This window comes from Orycteropus afer, unplaced genomic scaffold (genome assembly GCF_000298275.1).
Source record: "Orycteropus afer afer isolate SDZICR_OR568_19922 unplaced genomic scaffold, OryAfe1.0 scaffold00244, whole genome shotgun sequence".
NCBI classification, from domain to species: domain Eukaryota; kingdom Metazoa; phylum Chordata; class Mammalia; order Tubulidentata; family Orycteropodidae; genus Orycteropus; species Orycteropus afer.
In genome coordinates, this window is record NW_006921831.1 from 4,691,923 (window position 1) to 4,710,221 (window position 18,299).

The window sequence follows — 18,299 nt, forward strand, 5'->3', positions numbered from 1 at the left end:
ACATGCAGAATGGCTCCTGAGTCTCACCAGGCCACTAGAGAAGCTGAAGAGGCTCTCCCATCTCTGGCGAGCAGAGAGCCGGGGTGTGGTGGCCTAGGGCCTCCGGCTGGAGCACCACAGGATCCCATGGCTCCCACAGGCCAGCAGGACACCAAGCCCCAGGCCACAAGGGTCTTCCCCAACAACCCACAGTAAGGAAGTAGGGTTGGGGGGAACATGTGGTCATCATTCGGGCAGAGCTACCCAGAAGGCAGGCCCTGATGAAGGTGGGGGGTTGGCCTTGCAGGGCCGCCCCTGAGTCCTTGGACCCCCGCACCCTACGGCTGCTGTGGGGACAGCGGGAGCTGGAGATCCAGGCCCTTCGGTGGGCTGTCCAGAGCGGCCGGGATGATCGGCACAACTACATCCTGGAGGAGGTCGCTGGGCTTCCCCCAGACAGGTCAGGAGCCAAGTGCCAGCCCAAAGGGACCCTCTGCTCCAGCCCTAACCTTTGTTCTGGCCTCACCTCCTACATTCTGTCTGACCCCAACCACTGAATCCAGCTAGGTCTCCAAATGGAAGCCCAGTCCTGACCCTAATCCTGGTCTTTGCTTCTAGACTTAGTCTTTGCCTGACCCTGCTTCCATTCTAATCCTGGACAAGTCAATACACGAGGAACTTGCTTCAGACCCTAACCCTGGGCTTGCCTACAGAGGCTGGCCAGATGGGGGTCCCTGCCTAGGGCCAGACCCAGCCCCTGCCCCCCACCTGGAACTCACCTAAGCGCAACCTGTAAGAGCTGAACCTGCCTGGCCCCAGCCCTTCAGCCAAGGAGCTTGGCTGCACCCTGGTCCTCGGGCTCTGTGGCAGTGAAAAGGCCTCTCTTGCCCCCTTCTTGACTGCTGAGTATAAGCTCTGGTAGCATAGTGACTAAGGCACTTGACTGCTAACCAGAAGGCTGGCGGTTCAGACCCACCAGCCACTCCTCGGAAGGAAGAAGGGTCAATCTACTTCCATAGTGATACCGCCTCGGAAACCCAGGAGGGGTCGTTATGAGTCGGATCCGACTCAATGGCACATAACAACAACAACACTGAAATCCAGCCTGCCTCCCAAAACAAAGAAACAAACAAACCTACTGCCATCAAGTAGGTTCCGATTCACAGCGCCCCTAGAAAACAGAGTAGAATTGTCCTGTAAGGTTTCTAAGGTTTGAAATCTTTGCAAAAGCAGACTGCCTCATCTTTGGCTGATGGCTTAGAACCTCCGCCCTTTAGGTCAGCAGTCGAATGCCTTAACTGCGGCTCTACCTGGGTTCCTTGCCTCCTCCCAGAAGCTCCCGAAATCAGGAAAAGGTCCTACAGAACCTGGTGCAGAAGCTGACACTGGAGCTGAACGAGCAGAAGAATCTAGCCCAGCTGGTGAGGGGGCTCGCCGGCAGGGACCCAGCGCGGTCAGCGGCAGGGCTGTGCGGGTGAGGGACCAGGCAAGGGTCAGGCTTAGGGGCTAGGTGGGGCCAGAGGCCAGGCAGCGGCTGGCCCAGCCGGGAGGGCTGGGGAGGGCGGGCCGGGCGGAGGCCCCGCCCACCAGCCCCGCCCCCAAGCAGGAGAAGGAGCAGCTAGAGCAGCGGCTGCAGCAGACCACGCAGGCGCTGCAGCAGCTGGAGGAGGAGCTGCAGGCCTTCCAGAAGTCCTGCCTCCTGCGGCTGGCCGCCTCCTCCTGGGTGGGCCGCATTCTGCGGTCCCAGACCGGCAGCATGGAGGTGAGCCAGTGCCCCCCCCCGCCCCCACGTCGCCCTTCCCTGGATCAAGCGCACGCCCCCTCCAAACCGGTGCTTATGCTGGGCGGAGGGACCGTGTGCCCTGGGGTCCGGCCCACCTGCTGTTCAGCAAGCGTGGAAGTCTAGGGGGAGAGGTGCTGTGGGGGGAGGGATGCCCCTCTCCCCAGCCTCTGCCTTCTGGTCTTGGCCCCCTCTTGTAGGTGGTGACAGCAGAGACCTTAATGGACCCCAGTGACTCCTCTGAGAGTGAGCTGCCCCCCACCGGTGGGGAGGTGAGTGAGCCCCCCCACACACCGCTGGGGAGGTGAGGGAGGCTCCCACCCCCAACCTGCTGTCAGGGCTCTGAGCCCTAAGGGATCAGGGGGTGGGGGTGGGGAGGGCCACGTGCCTGTTGTTTTCTGGCCAGGGTTTCCAGCTGAAGGATGTGGACTGGAACAGTGTCGCCCAGCGGTACCCCAACCTGTTTACTGAGGCAGCCCTCTCAGAGCACAAGTAACTGGCTGGGCCAGAGGCCCCCCAGGGACCGGGAGGGTCTTGGAGTTAGGTCTGGCCTTTGTTGCTGGTGTGGCTTAAACCCTCCCAGCCTCAGTTCCCTGATCTGTAAAACCTAGCCGTGCTGGTCTCAGGACCAGCCAAAGGGCACTTGCCCTGGGCTTGCAGCTGGGTTCCAGGTACCCAGACACAAACTGGTATGCTCCCACCTGTCCTGGGGGGCGTGGTGGTGGTGGGACAGAGTTGGCTCTCTGGGGCCAAAACCAGAACCCAGCAAGCAGAGCCTGGCCCACAGGCAGCCACGGCCACCACCACAGCCCCCGCAGTACGAATGGGACTCCAAGTCACCCCTGGAACACATGCAGAGCCACACTAACAGCGTGGGGTGGAGCGCCCTGCCCCTGTCAGACTCCAGCAGCTCCGGGACCACAGATTCCGACTCCAGAAGTTCCGAGCTGTCCAGGCCCTCTCCTGTGGAGAAGGTAACAGGACACCCACCTGAAGACCTGCCCCACTTCTCCTTCAAACGGACCGAGGCAGAGAAGACCCTCACGACAGATGTGCCCACAGGACCTGCAGGTGCAGTGGGCGGATCTCTGGCTCCCACTACCCCAGGAATGCCCTCCGGCGCAGGCAGGGCTGCGATTCCCAATGTGTGGCGGGGCAGGCTGTTGTCCTGTGACTTTCCCAGGCTTGGGCAGTAGGGCTCAGCAGTGGCACCCTGAGGCTGTGGTCAGCCTGGCCTGCCCCCTGCCCACAAGTACTAGGGGTGCCCCTCCAGCTCGCTAGGCCTCCAATCTGATCATGGGCGTTGCCCCCTCTCGTGGACGCTCAGGGTGCTGCAGGTGGGTCCTGGCCGCAGAGTCCATTTTCAGGCAGCCCTACAGAGGGGGCTCCCATCGCAGACAGGCCTCCTCTCCCTAGATCTCAGAAAAGCCCTCGTGGACCAGCCCAAACACATCATCCTGCCATCCGAGGCCACTGAAGACTGCAGCAACCTGCCTTCTGGGTACCGCAGAAGGTGAGGGGCTGGGTGGACCTGGCAGCTGTAGGGGTGGGCTGGGCTGGCGTCTCGGCACAGTGCCCCCTCCTGCAGACTGCTAGGCTCCTGCCTGAAGATTGTGGCTGTCAACCGCCGTGAGAAGTTCATTCGTGTCCTTAACCAGTCACTGGAGGAGACAGTGAATCTGGACGGCTTCGTGCTGCAACAGCTTGTCCGCAACTTCCCTGTGTGCATGTACCGCTTCCCACCTGAGACGCTGCTGAAGCCGCTGCACCATGTCACGGTGCGCCCCCCGTGTGCCGCCAACCCACCAGCCCTCCCCAGCTCCCTGCCCTGACTGCCGTCCCTCTCCGCAGCCCTTCATTCAGGTCCTCGGTCCCCACAGGTGTGGGGTGAGGGGGCCAGCAGCACCAAGAAGCACCCGCTAGAGTCCTTGGGCAGGAAGTCGGTCTACTACCACTCCAGCCGTGGCTTTGTGACCCTCCTGCTGAACCCCAAGGGCGAGGTGAGTGTGGGCCATGGCCTAGGGGAGCAGCCTCTAGGGGCAGGAGTGAACCCGGGGTCCTTTCACGCCCTGCAGGTCCTTAGCGAGTATCAGGCCCCGCACTGTGTGACCCCTGTCTCCAAGATCTCTGACGACACCGACTTGTCCATCGACCGCTTCCCTCTTTCCAAGGACCCTCCGGGCGCTGACACCTGCCAGCGGCGGTGCCAGTCTCGGCCCCAGCACAAGGGCAGTGCTCGGAAGTCCTGGGCGGAGCGCTGGAGGCAGAGGTGGGGCACATGTGGTCCTTGGTGGGCGCCTCCCTGCAGGCCTTGAGCCTCCTCCAGATCCTGCCCACAGCTGTCCAGGCCTCTTCCCGCTAGGACCGCCTCCAGGGTCCAAACTGGGCCTTGGCTAGGACCGCCCTTCCAACCCCCAGGCCTACCCCCTTCACCCCGACCGTTTCCCTGGCCCCCACCTCCCCGGGCCCTGCCCCCGCCTCTCCAGGGTTCGCCTTCTCCTTCTAGGCCTGCCCTTTCTCCCAGGCAGGCCTGGACCCTCCGGACCCCATCACCCGAGCAGGACGCAGGTCTTCCTGCCCCACCTGAGGCCCAACAAGCCCATCCATCCGCGAGAGGCGCTGGGGCGGGCCGAGGGTGCCGACACCCTGGAGCCCCTGCCCACCATCCCGGGTGAGGGCGTGCAGGCCCGGAGGGGTGCGGGGCTGGCAGGACGCGGGCCATCCTTCTCCCGCACACAGGCCAGGCCGGGCCTCGACCACAGCCAGGCCAGGGAGGAGAACACGGTCCGGGTGAGAACGCGCCTAGTGCGGCTGGGTGTTCTTGGCCTCACCGCGCCCTGCCCCTGGCCGCCGCGCCCCGCCTCTCCGCCTCACCAGGCCCGCCCCTCCGCCTCACCAGGCCCGCCCCTCCGCCTCACCAGGCCCGCCCCTTCCCAGGTGTGCCGGAAGGGCGTGGACCGGAGCTGCCCCATGGTGGCCCTGTCGGTCCAGCGCACCGCCCAGAGCAGATTCGGCTTCCGCTTTCTGTGCTGCCCTCCCATCACTGCGGACTCGTGCGGGCGGGTGTAAGCGTCGCGCGAATACACTCGTCTCCGCTCATCCAGCCGTCTCGGTGACTCTGGCGGCGGCGCCGGGGCGTGCAGCGCTGGGCGCCGGGGCGGAGAGCTGGGAGGTGGGGCCTCGGGGGGCAGCGCGCGCCGCGGGAGAAGGCGGAGGAGGCGGGCGGCGTCCGCTCCATAATTTATTGAACTAGCGTTGCCTACAGCGTAAAACACAGTTTTGCACACCTGAGAATCCAAAATGATTCCTTTGGTCGCCGGTGCGTCCCGCTCCACTGGCCTTCCCCCGCGTGGAGAAACCGGCTGGGACCGAAGGCCTGGCCACGCCCCGGCCGTGAGCGTCGGGCACCGGGTCCACCGCGGTCGGTCGTCGAGGGTTCAGCGCTCAGAACCCGAGTTAATCCCAGAGGCCAGTCGGAGGGGCTGCCGAGGGTGGGGCGCACAGGGGAGGGCAGCTAGGTCCGCAGTGCAGGCTGCCATGCGAAGCTCTCCCGACAAGACCCGACTCATGCCGGCCTCAGCCGCAGCCGCGCTCACCAAGTGCAACCACAGCAGGCAGCTGGGCGGCTGAGGGGAGCCTGCCGCCCCGCCCAGTCTTAGTCTTTGCCACCCGCTGACTCATCACCACCCCCTGGTTCCCGTCCTCAGGGAGCCTCATCAGGAGCCAGGCTTCCCCCCACCCCTCACACACCAAGAGTCCAGGCCGCATGGCCACAGGTGTCCCTTTGTCCTGGTCCAGGTGAGCTTGGCAGTGGGTGGGGGTTTCCACTAAGGATGGGCATGGGTTAGGGTGATGGGGTCTGGGGCCAGCATGCACTGCAGGCCTTGGGGTCCAGTTGCGGCATCCGAGACTCGCTGTGGCGCAGAGTGCCCCTGGGCTCTTGGGCCCTGGTCGGAGGCCACATCCAGGGCTCTGAGGACAGTCACAGCTGCGACCCCCTGTCCCAGGCCTCTGAGCCGACGCCCCCTGAAGTGCTGTTCTGTGGGCCCCCAGGGGCTAGGGCCTGAGTCCGGTGGCATTGGGTACTTGGGGGGCGAGGGGATCAATTTACAGCCCAAGGCCCTAGAGAGCTCTGGAAAGCAAGGAGGTAGGCAGACCCTCAGCCCAGGCCCAAGCCCACCCCAAGCCCTGCCCCCGAGGCCAATGAAGGGGGTCACCGGGCCAGGAGGTGGTGGGAAGATGGGGGGGGTGAGAGGGCAGGAGTAGCCAGAGATGGAGGGCCTCCCTCCCACCTCCTGGCTCCCGGGGCAGCACCCTCTAAACTCCCAGGCTCCTACTTCCCTTTGCCACACCCCTTCTGTTCCTGTGTTGTCCACGAGATCTGAGACTTCACTGTTTGCACCAGTATCTGTCCACCTCTAGGGCAGGCAGGGAGCCCTTTAAGCCTGGGCCCCGTTGTCCCTGACTGGTGGCCTGGAGCCAGTTCCTAAGCCACCTCTGTAGAGTGAGGTCTTGGAACTTACTCTATGCCGACTGGGCAGCGTGGTCACAAGTGTTCCCAGAGCCAGGACACCTTGGCATCTGTTCCTGGCCAGACCAGCCACCTCTTCCTCCTGGCCCTGCCTGCTCTCGTTCCACCTCTGTGATCCCTCCCCACATCTCCAACTCCCCAGTCCCAGCCAGGGTGGGCTGCAGACCCCAGGAGCACAGTGGGCCCACCCTGTTCCCTGACCCATGGGAGATGGTCATCTGGCCAACGCTGAGAGCCTGCATCCCTGCCGCCTGTGGGGGGCTTTCCTTTGGGGAGCAGACCTAGGTGAGGTCCTGAAGGCCCTGTGCTTGCAGCACTTAAGCTGATGTCACTCAGCAGCCATGGTCCCTCAGTGAGGCACCCCCCTGCCTTGATCCTGCATCCCCATCCATGAGCTGGCCCCCAACTCTGCTCACACCTCCCTTTTCTGGAATTTTTTTTCTTGGATCCACCAGACCAGATTTTGTGGAGCAGGGTGGGGGTGAGGGGTGGAGTGGAGAGGGGTGAGGGATGCAGAAGATGAGGGGGGAAAGGAGGAGTGGCAGTGATGGCACTGCTCAGTGCAGCCCCTCCCTCCATGGTGAGCCCCCACCCCCGGAACAGGATCTCCCTGTCAGCCTTTCTGAGGAAGAAGGGGCCCCATCCCCAGGAGGGTGTTGGGGGGAAGACTCAGTACCTGGGTCTGGGCTGGGAGGCCCGGGGGCAGCCTGGGACCCAGCCCTATCGTCTTGTGCTTCCGGGCCCCTTGGTGGACCTTGGGGTGCTGCTGTCGTATCCTTTGGGGATTCCTGGTGTCTACAGGGGAGGGGGCTGGAGTGGGGAGAGGACAAGAGCTGCTGCCTTGAGCTGCCCCAGGGGCAAATCCTTCAGCCATGGGGGGAGGAGGACTGGGCGGGGCCTGGCAGCCCTTGGCTTTTCCACCCACTAGGCAGGGCACCCACCGAAGGCACAGCTCCCTCCAGGTGCGGAGTTTGGTCAAGGCCAGGAGATCAGGGCAGTCTGTAGGATCCGGTCCTGTGGCAGCCCTTTGGCTGGGCAGCTTTTCCAGGGGTGCAGGCACCCAGGCCTGGGGAGGGAGAGGGCTGATTTTTGGGGCTACAGCCTGTGATGGGGGGGAGTCACCTGGAGTTGCAAGGACTCACTCGGTTTGGGTGGGGGTTGGAGACAGGCCCCAGGCCCAGCATGGCTAGAGGCCATTGTACTGCCCGGACAGAGACCTTGGACCTCAGCCTGGATCTACAACCTTGGCTGTGGTCGTGGATGCTGGCCCATGGGAGGGGACTGGGGTCCTGGTTGCTGATCCATTAGGGGAGGTCTGGAGGGGGCCCTGGACACTGGTCCACAGGTGGTGTGGAACCCTAGATACTGATCCACGGGGGACTGGGGCCCTGGACGCTGCCACGAGCAGTGGGTTGTACCTGGCACTGGTGTTTCCGCTCCCGCAGGCCTTTGGTGGGGTTCCCACAGAGTACGTGGCTGGTGCCTGGGGAAGAGTGTGTGGACCTGGGCTTGGGTCAGGGGCTAAGGGCTGCAGGGCTGGCTTCAGGCCAAGGAGGGTCAGTTACCATGCGTGAGGTTGCTAGCGTCATCTGCTGGGGCCGGGTCCTCGGGCAGCAGGCCTTCTGGCAGAGGGCCCCCAGGAAGCAGTAGGGAGAGGGGCCAGGGTCTGGGGGGCCGGGTCTGGGCCTTGGGCAGGGACAGCATGGGGCCTAATCGCCACATGGGAGCTCCCTGGGGACGATCTGCTGAGGTCAGGATTGGAGGTCACTGAGGCCTACGGCAACAGGAGCAGCCCAAGACCCACCCCACTGTCTGCAGGCCAGTGACCCCCAGAAGCTGTGTGTCCCAAGGACCAGTGAGACAGGCTTGCCAGCTGTGGCCTCAGCTTCCATCTGCTTCCAGAGACCCTTGGCTCAGACCCTTCTCTTTTGGCTGAGGGGTGAGAGGCCCAGACAAGACCAGGCCCCAACAGGTGCTGCCCAAGTGAGAGGGTATGGCCTAGACAGACTCTGGGGACCGGGCAGGGGAGTGCACAACGTAACCCCTGAAAAGTTGGGGGGCTATGAAGACCTCTCCTTGGGAGGGGTGTGGAGACCTTCTCTTCATTGGGGGGGGTGGCGGGGCGCCGAGACCTCTCCACTGCGGGTTGGTGGTGGGGCCTGCAGGCCAGCTGTGTGCCGTGTGGAGGGTTGGGTGTGGCCGCATACCCAGCCCGGGCAGAGGGCCATCGAGGACGCTGCCCTCCCTGATGGCCTGCTGCACCAGGAGTCGGTCCTGGATCAGTGTCCCGGCTGCTGGCAGACCCGTCTGTGTGGCAGGGGCCTCGTCCAGGACCTGCAGCTGGGGAATAAGTTTCCGTACCTCTGCCCTGTAGTTGTAGCCCTGGGGTGCCTGCAGGGGTGAGAGGCAGGCCTGGGTCCTGGCTCCATCCCCTAGACCTGAATGGGGCAGGGAAGCCAGGATTGGGATGCCTGTGGTCAGTCTCAGATGCCAGGGCCTGCAGGAGCCCTAGGCTCTTGGCTCTCAACCACTAGGAGCAATGGGCCCTCTAGCCTGGAGAGCTTCCCTGAGCTCAGGGGTTTGACCTTGCTGGATGGGTGCTGTGCACTGGGTGGACCTCAGGCACAGCCTCCCATGGGCAGCATCACTGAACAGAAGCCAGGTGGGGTTGGGGGATGGATGGTGTGAGCTCAGGTGCTGAGGGACCATCGTATTGTGGATGCTGGGGTTGGGGACAGGCGATGCGTGTTCCCTGGGGGTGTGCACAGTTGGTGTGTGGGGAGGTCCTTCCCCATGCTGTGAGCAGGGGCCTTCAGAGGATGTGGGTGGTCCTAGAAGAGTGCACACAGGCGTGTGTGTACACAGTTCTGTGTAGACCCTACCGCTGAGGGCGGAGATGTGGGGAGTGATGTGTGCTCATGGGTGGTGTGGGGTCTGTGGCTGAAGACACCACGCTGGTGCCACGGACACAAAGCTCATGGGGCAGCAGACTGGCTGTGCCCTGGGAAGGCCTCCGGTCAGGTCCTGGGGCTGGGTGGAACTTGGTAGAGTTCAGGTGAGTGGACAGGTACCCAGGCCTGGGAGGGCTGAGGGCTGGAGCTGCAGGACAGCTCCCCGTCCCATGCACCTTGTTGGAGGGCCCAGGGCCTGGCTGCAGGCACACCGGGTTGCCTTCCAGGGTGAGCGTGGCCAGCCGCGGACACAGCCGCAGGTAGTGCACCTGGCCCAGGTCCTCCACACTGTTGCCCTCCAGGTCCAGCACTTCCAACTGCTCAAGCAGGCACAACGGGCTCAGGTCTGAGACATTGTTGTACGACACATACAGCTCCTGGGGCAGCATAGGGATGGGAAGGGTGTCAGGGAAGGGTGTCAGCTGGGGCCACGCCCCGCGCCCCTCCCCCAGCCTGGGCACCAAGCACTCACCTTCAGGGCTGGGAAGGAGCTGATACCGTCCAGGTCAGGCAGGCCACAGCAAGCCAGCCAGAGCACCTGTAGGTGGCCCAGGGATGTGCCTAGGTCTCTGCAGCAGGCAGAGGGGAGTGGTCAGTGCAGTCCTGGGGTGCAGGGGAGCGGCCGGGCTGTGTCCCACAGCCAGCCTGCCTGTCTCCAGGGAGATGGGCAGGAGCAGTGTGACAGTGGCTGTGGAGGCCCCCAGATCAAGGAAGGGGTTCTAGAGCCTCAGGCCACCTGCCTTCCCTCTTTGCTGCAGCGTCTTGGTCAGGGCTAGGAGAGGGGTCTGGACATGGAAGCAGTAGGGTGCCTTCTGCCCTCTCTGACCCCTGGAGGGCCTGGGCCTGGCCATGGGGAGCTGCTAGGTGCTGGGTGGCTTGGCCCAGCCCCAGCTACTGTCCACTGCACTGGGGGTGGGCAAGAATGCTCCTTCCCCAGTGGGGTCTGTGGAGGGAGCTGAGCCTTCACCCCTTCCATTTCCCCTCTCTGTACACCCATTTCTGCTCCTCTGCAGACGATGGCCAGAGGTCCCCACCTCTGCCCGTCAGGATCCTCTCTGCTTGGCTGTCGCATTATCTCCTGACCTGGGTGTGGGCCTGTGGTTGCATGTCCTTCCAAATGGTCCTTGTCTGTGGGGTATTTTTGAATGTTGTTTCTTTGGTGTCTTCTCTGTTCTCAGAGCTCATGCCATCAGATGTTGGTCCTCTGAGACTGGTCTACTTTCTCTTTATCTCTTCTTTCCTATTTTCATCTCTCTGCCTTTTCTCTGGCTTTCTGAGAGATTTCATCACCTTCCTCTTCCAACCTAGGAGCTCTGGCAGTGCAATGCCTAAGGCATTTGACTGCTAACCAGAGGCTGGTGGTTCAAACCCCCCAGCCACGCCTCAGAAGGAAGATTGGGCAATCTACTTCTGTAGAGATACCACCTCAAAAACCCAAGGAGGTGTCGCTATGAGTCAGATTCAACTTGACGGCAGTGAGTTTCGTTTTGTTTTTTGGTATCATACTTTTAATTTCCAAGAGCGTGTCGCTGTTCTCTGGTCCTTTTTCATAGCACACTGTTCTTGTTTTATGGCAACAATATCTCCTTCCATGTCTCCAATAATATTAAGTGAAGGTTCCTTGGGAACCCCACCCCATCTCTGTTTCCTATGAGTCCCTTTTGATTGTTTTTGGTTTTTCGCTTTCATGATGCAGGTGGCATAATGCCTCTGATGATAGCTTCTTGGGCATTGGGACTTAGAAGTTGGGTGTGGTTGTCACTGTTGCCGTTACTGAAGAACAAGCACACTTGCACACAGTTGGATCTGATTGCTCTTTTGGCATTGATGTGATGTTTGGGGTTGTCTCAGGTGGGATACCTTCCTTTTGTTTCTCTGTCATAGTCTTCACTGTACACGTAGATACTTTATTGTTCCTTGAGCTCAACGGTTCCCTCAACTATGATAACTTTTCATTAGTGTATTTTGTTAAGCTAAAGAAAGTACTATCATCTCTGTTAAAGTAGTATGTAATCCTCTAGAAAGATTGTTTTCCAAATCTTGACTGACTGTCAATTCAGTTTCCATTGGAGGGCCTGTTGCAGTTTGGTGTGATTTTCAAACTGCACGTTCTCTCTAGGTCTGAGGCTGTCCAACCAAACCCAACCCACTGCTGTGGAGTGGATTCCAACTCACAGTGCCCCTGGAGGACAGAGAACTGCCCCACAGGCTTTCTAAGGATGTCAATCTTCAGGGAAGCAGACTGCCTCATCTTTCTCCTGCAGAGTGGCTGGTGGGTTTGAACCACCGACCTTTTGGTGAGTAGCTAAATGCTTTAGCCAGAGCCGCTCCAGGCCGCCCAGTGAGGGCCAGTTTTGTTCACTTCCACTTCCTGATCTCCCTGTGCTCTGCTGACCCCATCCTGAAGCTCATGGAGAAGTCGTAGCGCAAGGGAGGAGAGGACATTTAAGGACAGATTGTGTGACAGATTGCTCAGTCACTGCATCTGACATTACCGAGCACAGTGACTTAGAGCCCTGTTAAAACTTCTGGAGAAACTTCTAGAATTTTGGTTGGAAGCTCCCTGCCCTGGCCTTGCATGTGAAGCCTCGGTGTTCCTAAGAAGCTTGCTTTGTTGCTTAGTGAACTCTGGTTCTTTCCTGCCTGATGAGATGGCACAAACATTAAACTGTCTTGAGCTTTGAATTGTGGACATGTGGTTACTAATTATAACACATGAGTGTGATGGCATGGGGCTTTTCAAGCGTTTTTTGCTGCTGTTTGCTTTCCGTGAGCTCGGAGGTCCGGCTTCTCTTCAGCAGGAAGGTTCTGGCTATGGGTCTGGCCTCAGCAGGCAGTGGCCCTGTGGACAGCGCCCTCCTCTGTCCATCTGCTCTTCTTGCTGGCCATAGGTGGTGGGGGACACAGTGTGTCCTCACTCCTGGCTCCCAGCCAGGCTACAGTGCTGGTATGGGGATGCCTGTAACTCACTGAAGCCTTGGCTACTCTGCGGTGCCAACCAGAGACCCCCCTCAGTGCTCCTCACTATGGTGCCATCTTTGCCTGGAGGTCAGTGAGAGACTTTTGGACCCCCCTTGTGGGTCCTTGCAGACTTCATGGGGCTTCCTTGAGTTTTTACTCTGGCCAATCTTGGGGTGGGGGGTGTGCAAGAACTCCATGTACCAGTCAGACTCAAAAAAACCCTCAAGAATGGTGGGCATCATCAGGGCCCCAGAATGTCCCCTTTGAACATCAGGCCAGGAGCCGGAGCCAGGAGGACACATCAGAGGTCAGGCCAGCCCCCCAGGACATACCCTGCACTGTGGGAATGTCCTAGACTCCTCCATGTGCCACTCAGGAATTAGTGGTCACTCGGGCAAGCAAGGGACGGGGAGACAGGAATGGAGGACTCCTGGCGGCATCAGGGTGCCAGGGACTCTTCATCCCAACTCCTCCCCCACCCCCTACTGAGGACTCACCACTCCTGCAGGACCCCTCCCTAGGGACCCCAAGGTGGGATGCTCACCTCACAGAGGCCAGGCAGCTGCCATTCAACTTCAGTTGGCTCAGGTTGGGCAGGTGTATACCTGGGGCACAGGAAGAAGAGGCTGGTGGCAGAGCCCCTGGGCCACTCTGCCTAGTCCCCTCTGTACTCTTATTCATTCTGTCCTCTGGGGATGCCACCTGGACTGGCTGAGGAGGGGCTGGGCCAGAGGAGCCCCTGCAGGGGACAGGGCGGCCCTGTGTAGCTGCTCCCAGGGCCACGGCCTCCTCTGGCTGCCCTGGTCTTGGCACCCTCAGAGCCATAATCCCCACCTCTGCAGCCTGAATGAAGGGGCACCAGGCAGGGCAAAGAAGGCACACCCAAGAGGACAAGGCCAATGGGCCGCCCCACTGAGCCGCCTCCACGCCCATCGCCTGGCATCACGGGTGCCCAGATGGTGGCCTCCATCAGCATTGCATGTGCCAGCGTGCCCTGTGTGGCCCTGGTCTGCAGGAAGGGCTCAAGGTACCAGTTACTTTGTAGGGTGGGGCACCAACCCCTGTGACTCAGAGTCCCTAAGCCCTAGGGGGTAGACACGGAAGTGGAAGAGCCCGCAGCTCCATGGCCAAGCATGGGGGCAGGGCACTGGGGATGACGGCATAGTCAGGGAACAGAGACACTTGGGGACCCTTCTCTGCCTTAAAAGACTCCCTAGGACAGCTGCAAATTCGAACAAGGTCTACAGATGGGTAAGGGGCAGTGGTGAGGTTGTCCTGATGGGTCATTACTGTGGGTGTGTGCAGAGGGCCCTGTTCTCAGGAAGCGCACCCAGGAGACCACGGATGGGGGAGCGTTGTGCGGATCAAGGGAAATATCAGCCTCCTGAGTGGGGGTATGGGTGCACGTGTGTGTGTGTGTACTGTGTGTGTGCACACATCTGAGCGCATGGGTGCATGCGTGTACTGTGGGTGTATACACATGAATGCACACATGTGCAAGAGTACTGTATGTGTGCACAGGAGTGTGCATGTGTGTACTGTTGAGTATACACACAAGTGAATGCACACATGTGCATGTGTATACGGTATATTGTGCATACATGTGTGTACACATGCATGTGCTGTGCTAAGTGCACACGTCTGTGTGCATATACACGAGCTATGTGCAAATGTGTGCACATGTCTGCTGTGTAGTGTGCACACATGTGACTGCACGTGTCTGTACTGTGTACATGTGCTACATGTGAGTTTGTGGGTTCATGTGTACAAGTGTGTGTACATGTGTGGGTGCATATGTGAGACCATGTTTTACTGTGTGTGTTCATGTGCTTATGTGTGTACACACGTGAGACTGTGTGTTGTGTGTATGCATATGTGCGTCTGTGTGCACACATGTGGGTGCACATGAGACCAAGTATGTACTGTGTGTATACACATGTGCATAGGTTTGTGTGTGTGCACATGTGAAGACCATGTGCGCTGTATGTGTACGTGTGTGCAGTTTGGAAAGGGGGAGAGAAAGGAAGCAAAGAGACCAACCATGAACAATAGGACCTGGTAAAGCGTACAGTGAGGGCTTGTACTGTCCTTGCAACTTTTCTGTAAGCTCAAAGCCATTGTAAAATAAGGTTCAAAAGCACATGATAACAAGATGTCATTTTACTTGTTACCATGTTAGCCTCTGCTGATGCACAGTGCTGGGCAGGTGCAGGGCACTGACCACTGTGTCCACGGTGACGCCAGCCTGCTTGCAGCCAGAATAGTCCCTGGTTGTGTTCACAGAGGTCACAGGGGCTGAGAGGTAGGGGTGGTGGGTGGGCTCTCACCAAAGTTCCCCAGGCTGTTCTTGCGAGTGTCCACACACATCTCCAGCATGCTGACCATACGCAGGTCGTCCACCTGGGCCAGAGCCTGCTGCAGAAACCAGCGAGCACTCAGCCTGGGGCTGCCTAGGGCCTCAGCCACGCCCCCTCCCAACCACACTCAGGCCTGGGCTGTGGGACTTGGCAGGCACCCTTGGGGCAGGCAGGCTGTGCAGGGCTCTGCCCAGTGAGGTGGGAGTGGGTGTGCTGTGAGCAGAGCGTGCTTGGGGGTGAGGCCGTCCCCGGAGAAGAGCAAGCCCCACGAGCTGCTGGCTTCAAAGGAGACATACGGGGCAGCCCAGCAGAGTCTGGAGCATGGAGCCCAGTGCCACCACCCTCCACTGGGTCACAGCTTCCACCCTGTGATAAGAACATACTTGGGCCGTAAGCCACTGTGTGCTGGGCTTGTCTATCAACAACCCCATCACTGTGGCAACAGCTGACTCAAACGGAGGTGGGACCCAGAGTGGTGCTAACTAACAGCCACCATGACAAAACCTAACCTACATGTGCATGCATATGCATGTATTCACATGTGTGTGTCTATATGCACGCACATACCTGTACCATGCAGTATTGGTACATGCATGTAAATGCCTTATTGTGTACACACATCTGCATGTATGCATAATGCACGTGTGTACATGTGTATGTATGTGTGTGCACATATGTCCGCATGTGTGGGGGTATGTGTGGGTGAGTGTGGGGGTGTGTCTCTGTGTGTATGTGTGTGCACATGTGCTGTGTGTGTACAGGTATGTACTTAGCACCGGGTGGTGGGAGTGGTGTGACTGTTATTGGAGCTGGAAAGATGGTGACCCCTTATGTGAAGGTGAAGCATCTGCGACCTGTGAACATGAGGCCATGCATGAGTGGGTCCTGATCCCATTGAGTGGTGTTCTTAGGAAGCAGGGGAAGAGACAGAGACAAGGAGACAGAAGGAGGACATCATGTGACACTACAGCTGACAGCCAAGGACTGCCAGGGCCACCACAAGCTGGGAGGAGGCAGGAGCACACCGTCCCTCGGACCTTCAGAGGCATCACATGGCCAACACCTTGACCTTGGACTCCCAGTCCTCAGAATGGAGGGGGAATGAACTCTTGTTCCTCAAGCCCTCCAGTGTGGTAATCTGTTACAGCCACCCCAGGAGGCTGGGACACAGTCTAATTGAGGGATGCTGATCAGCAGTGTCAGCCCTGTGGGACAGCGGCCACCTGGCAGTCTCCCTCCCTTGCCAAGGCCCTGCCCACCACAGTAGCTGGTACACAATTTCTGGTCTTCTTATGCCCATGGGTCTCTTGGAAAGACCTTTTGTGTGGCTGGATGTGTGTTTTGCAAATATTGTCTCACAGAACCCTGGGTCCCTGACCTGTGATTAGCAGAGGCCTGGGTTTGGGGCTGGTCACTTTTCAGAGCCTTTACTCCCCACTAGGAGCCAGAAGTGTGTGTCGGCACCCTTGCCAGCAATGGTCACACGCGTTAGTGTTGCGGCTGCCAGCAGCCGTGCTTGGCTGCAGTGTTGGGAGGAGGCAGGCGGGAGAGGGGGTGCCCTGCTTCCATGCCCAGCTGTCCACCAGGCAGAGCGGCCTGTAGGACCACATCCTGAGAATGGCGCTCATCCTGGGACGTGTCACCAAGCTTGGCCAGCTTCCTTCTCAGCCCTGGGTGGCCACAGCTGCTTGATACCAAGACACTCCGAGCCCCAGTGGCTGAGAAAACCCACCAAGGAAGGGAACAGAAATGGGCTTAGAGTGGTCAAGATTGACTGCAGGGGCGTCAGAGGGGACACTGCCTCAGGACAGATGTCGGCCGGTCTCAAGGATGCTCCCCCATGACAGCCTCACAGGCATGTTGGAAGGGGTTTCCTTGGACTGAAGTGGAGGCTGGGACAGAAGGCAGGCTTGCTGCCCACAGCCAGGTCACAGTGATGCCTTGGAGCAGCCTGGCCTGTCACACTTCTTGTCCAGTTTGTCCGACATCCTGGTGACGCACTGGAGCCTCAGGTCCCCCCTCGCTGCCGCGTCAGGGCCCTGTTATCCCAGAGTGAAGCCAGTGTCTTCATGGGGCCTCTCAAACCTCGCCTTCCCCCTGGCCAGGGCAGCATCTCCTGCCTGAGGGCCTTTGTACACTGCTCTCTGTCTGCCGGACACTCTTCCCAGAGTTTCCGTGAACAAACCACGCACCTTCTGTGCCCTGGGCACTGTGTTTTAAACCGTTTCTTGGCCAGCCCTTTCCCCACAGCCATGTATTGGTGGGCTGTCATCCTGTCTTCCATGTCAGTGCCTTGGGTGGGGGCCTCTCTCTGGGTCCAGGGGGTCTCTAGAGCTTGATGCACAAACATGATGGAATCCAGCTGGGCCCTGCTCTCTGTGCCCCAAACGGCCTCCACTCACCAGTTGGGCAGGGGACAGGTCCTCCCCCAGCAGCTGCTCATCACGGCTGCCTCCTTGGCTGCCCGCACCTTTGCTCTGTGGACAGGGGTTGTGCAGGCCTGGCCAGCTCAGCTCCTGCACCCGGATGCGGGCCGTGCTGGGCCGAGGCTCCATTTCTGTCCAGTCTGTGGGGAAACGCAAAGAGCAAAGCAGGGTGGCCAGAGGGTCTCTGGTTGGCTCCCGTTGCCCACTGGCTGAGTCTTCCTCAAATCCTGACAAGCCCTCCCTGCCTGGGCCTGGCCACCGTGGAGCCCTGGCCATGAGTCCAGCCACAGAGCTCAACCATGGAGCTGCCCAGGCCCAAAGGCTACACTGGCCCCAGTGCCAGCCCTGTACCTCCCAGCTACCAGCCAGTCTTGGCCCAGGCCTTCCTTCATCCCCTGCCCAGGAGTGACCCCCTACTCAGCTGGACAGAGGTTCAGAGCTGGGCTCCTCACTGACCAGCTGACTGCTGTGCAGAGAAGCCGCCATACCAGTCTCTGTGGAGTCGGACTGTAGGCTGGGCACTGGACACCCACACCCTCCCCAGTGGTCTTTACAGGGGCCCTGGGATGGGTACAGCCATGACCCCAATCTCCACAGATGGGCTCAGGTCAGGGCTCCACAGTCAAACAAAGTCTCAACTCCCAATTGGGGTCCTGACTGGGGTCTCACTGGGAGTCTGACTACGGTCTCTGATCCACATCTGACTGGGGTCTCTGGGCCAGGAGCCAGGATCAGGGTCTTAGGGCAGCCCCCTCAAGCCCGGCTGAGCCCCTCACCTTCAGGCAGCCCAACCGTAGTCACACATTCAGGCATGCAGGCAGCATGCAGCCCCATGCAGCACCGGCAGGAGAGTTGGGTCAGTCTTCTGGCCATGCTCACTGCCCCTGAGGGCCTGGTCAGCCGGACGAAACCCCCACTCCTCACTCACCCTCACCCACCTGGGCAGAGGAGCAAGTGTGCAATGCTGGGGTCCCTTTTGGACCCCCAAAGGGACCCATCCAAACCCATTCCTTCATCCCCATGCCCCCTGTCCTCTGCTAAAGGAGCCCCATGCCTGCCTGCTTTGTACTGACTCCTGGAAGTGGGGCTGTGCATGGGCCGCTTCCAGGTGTCCCTGGGGGCCCAGCCCATTGCTGGCCAGCCTGCTCCACCCTGGCTCCTCCTCAGACCCCAAGGAGGCCCTGCACCCCCCAGGATGACCCTCCCTACACCCTGCCCCTTTCCTCAGGGTCTTGGCCTAATGACACATTCATGGTTTGCTCCTGGTCTATTTTTGGTGGCCCCCGACAGCTGTGAGGAGCTCTGGTGGTACGG

The 18,299-nt window shown here is 60.1% G+C and overlaps 2 protein-coding genes across 2 annotated transcripts; one reads left to right on the forward strand and one right to left on the reverse strand.

Moving 5' to 3' along the window:
• Positions 1 to 126: 126 nt before the first annotated feature.
• Positions 127 to 4,828, forward strand: LMNTD2 (lamin tail domain containing 2). Its single transcript, XM_007949363.1, has 13 exons — positions 127 to 191; positions 287 to 439; positions 1,313 to 1,400; positions 1,586 to 1,741; positions 1,960 to 2,031; positions 2,166 to 2,251; positions 2,547 to 2,830; positions 3,176 to 3,272; positions 3,348 to 3,537; positions 3,640 to 3,759; positions 3,835 to 4,028; positions 4,321 to 4,549; positions 4,697 to 4,828. The coding sequence occupies exons 1-13, from the start codon at positions 127 to 129 to the stop codon at positions 4,826 to 4,828; spliced, it is 1,866 nt and encodes a 621-aa protein (XP_007947554.1).
• A 758-nt stretch (positions 4,829 to 5,586) lies between these two features.
• LRRC56 (leucine rich repeat containing 56) lies at positions 5,587 to 17,858 on the reverse strand. The gene is made up of 12 exons (XM_007949364.2): positions 17,762 to 17,858; positions 16,962 to 17,125; positions 14,530 to 14,617; positions 12,747 to 12,807; positions 9,714 to 9,810; positions 9,418 to 9,618; positions 8,498 to 8,681; positions 7,856 to 8,032; positions 7,709 to 7,773; positions 7,232 to 7,356; positions 6,967 to 7,085; positions 5,587 to 5,891 (listed from the first exon to the last, which is right to left on the reverse strand). The coding sequence occupies exons 1-12, from the start codon at positions 17,856 to 17,858 to the stop codon at positions 5,587 to 5,589; spliced, it is 1,683 nt and encodes a 560-aa protein (XP_007947555.2).
• Between the last annotated feature and the right edge of the window lie 441 nt (positions 17,859 to 18,299).

What these genes read in the sequence shown, in the direction of transcription:
- LRRC56 (XM_007949364.2), bottom strand. Translation starts at nt 17,858, where the DNA reads ATGGCCAGAAGACTGACCCAACTCTCCTGCCGGTGCTGCATGGGGCTG. An exon ending in GCCCTGGGCCCTCCAACAAG is followed by an intron (nt 8,682 to 9,417) that starts GTGCATGGGACG and finishes TCACCCCTGCAG; the next exon opens with GCACCCCAGGGCTACAACTA. An exon ending in GCCTCCCAGCCCAGACCCAG is followed by an intron (nt 5,892 to 6,966) that starts GTACTGAGTCTT and finishes CTTGCTTTCCAG; the next exon opens with AGCTCTCTAGGGCCTTGGGC.
- LMNTD2 (XM_007949363.1), top strand. Translation starts at nt 127, where the DNA reads ATGGCTCCCACAGGCCAGCAGGACACCAAGCCCCAGGCCACAAGGGTC. An exon ending in CCCAGACCGGCAGCATGGAG is followed by an intron (nt 1,742 to 1,959) that starts GTGAGCCAGTGC and finishes CCCCTCTTGTAG; the next exon opens with GTGGTGACAGCAGAGACCTT. An exon ending in TGCCCCCCACCGGTGGGGAG is followed by an intron (nt 2,032 to 2,165) that starts GTGAGTGAGCCC and finishes TTTTCTGGCCAG; the next exon opens with GGTTTCCAGCTGAAGGATGT.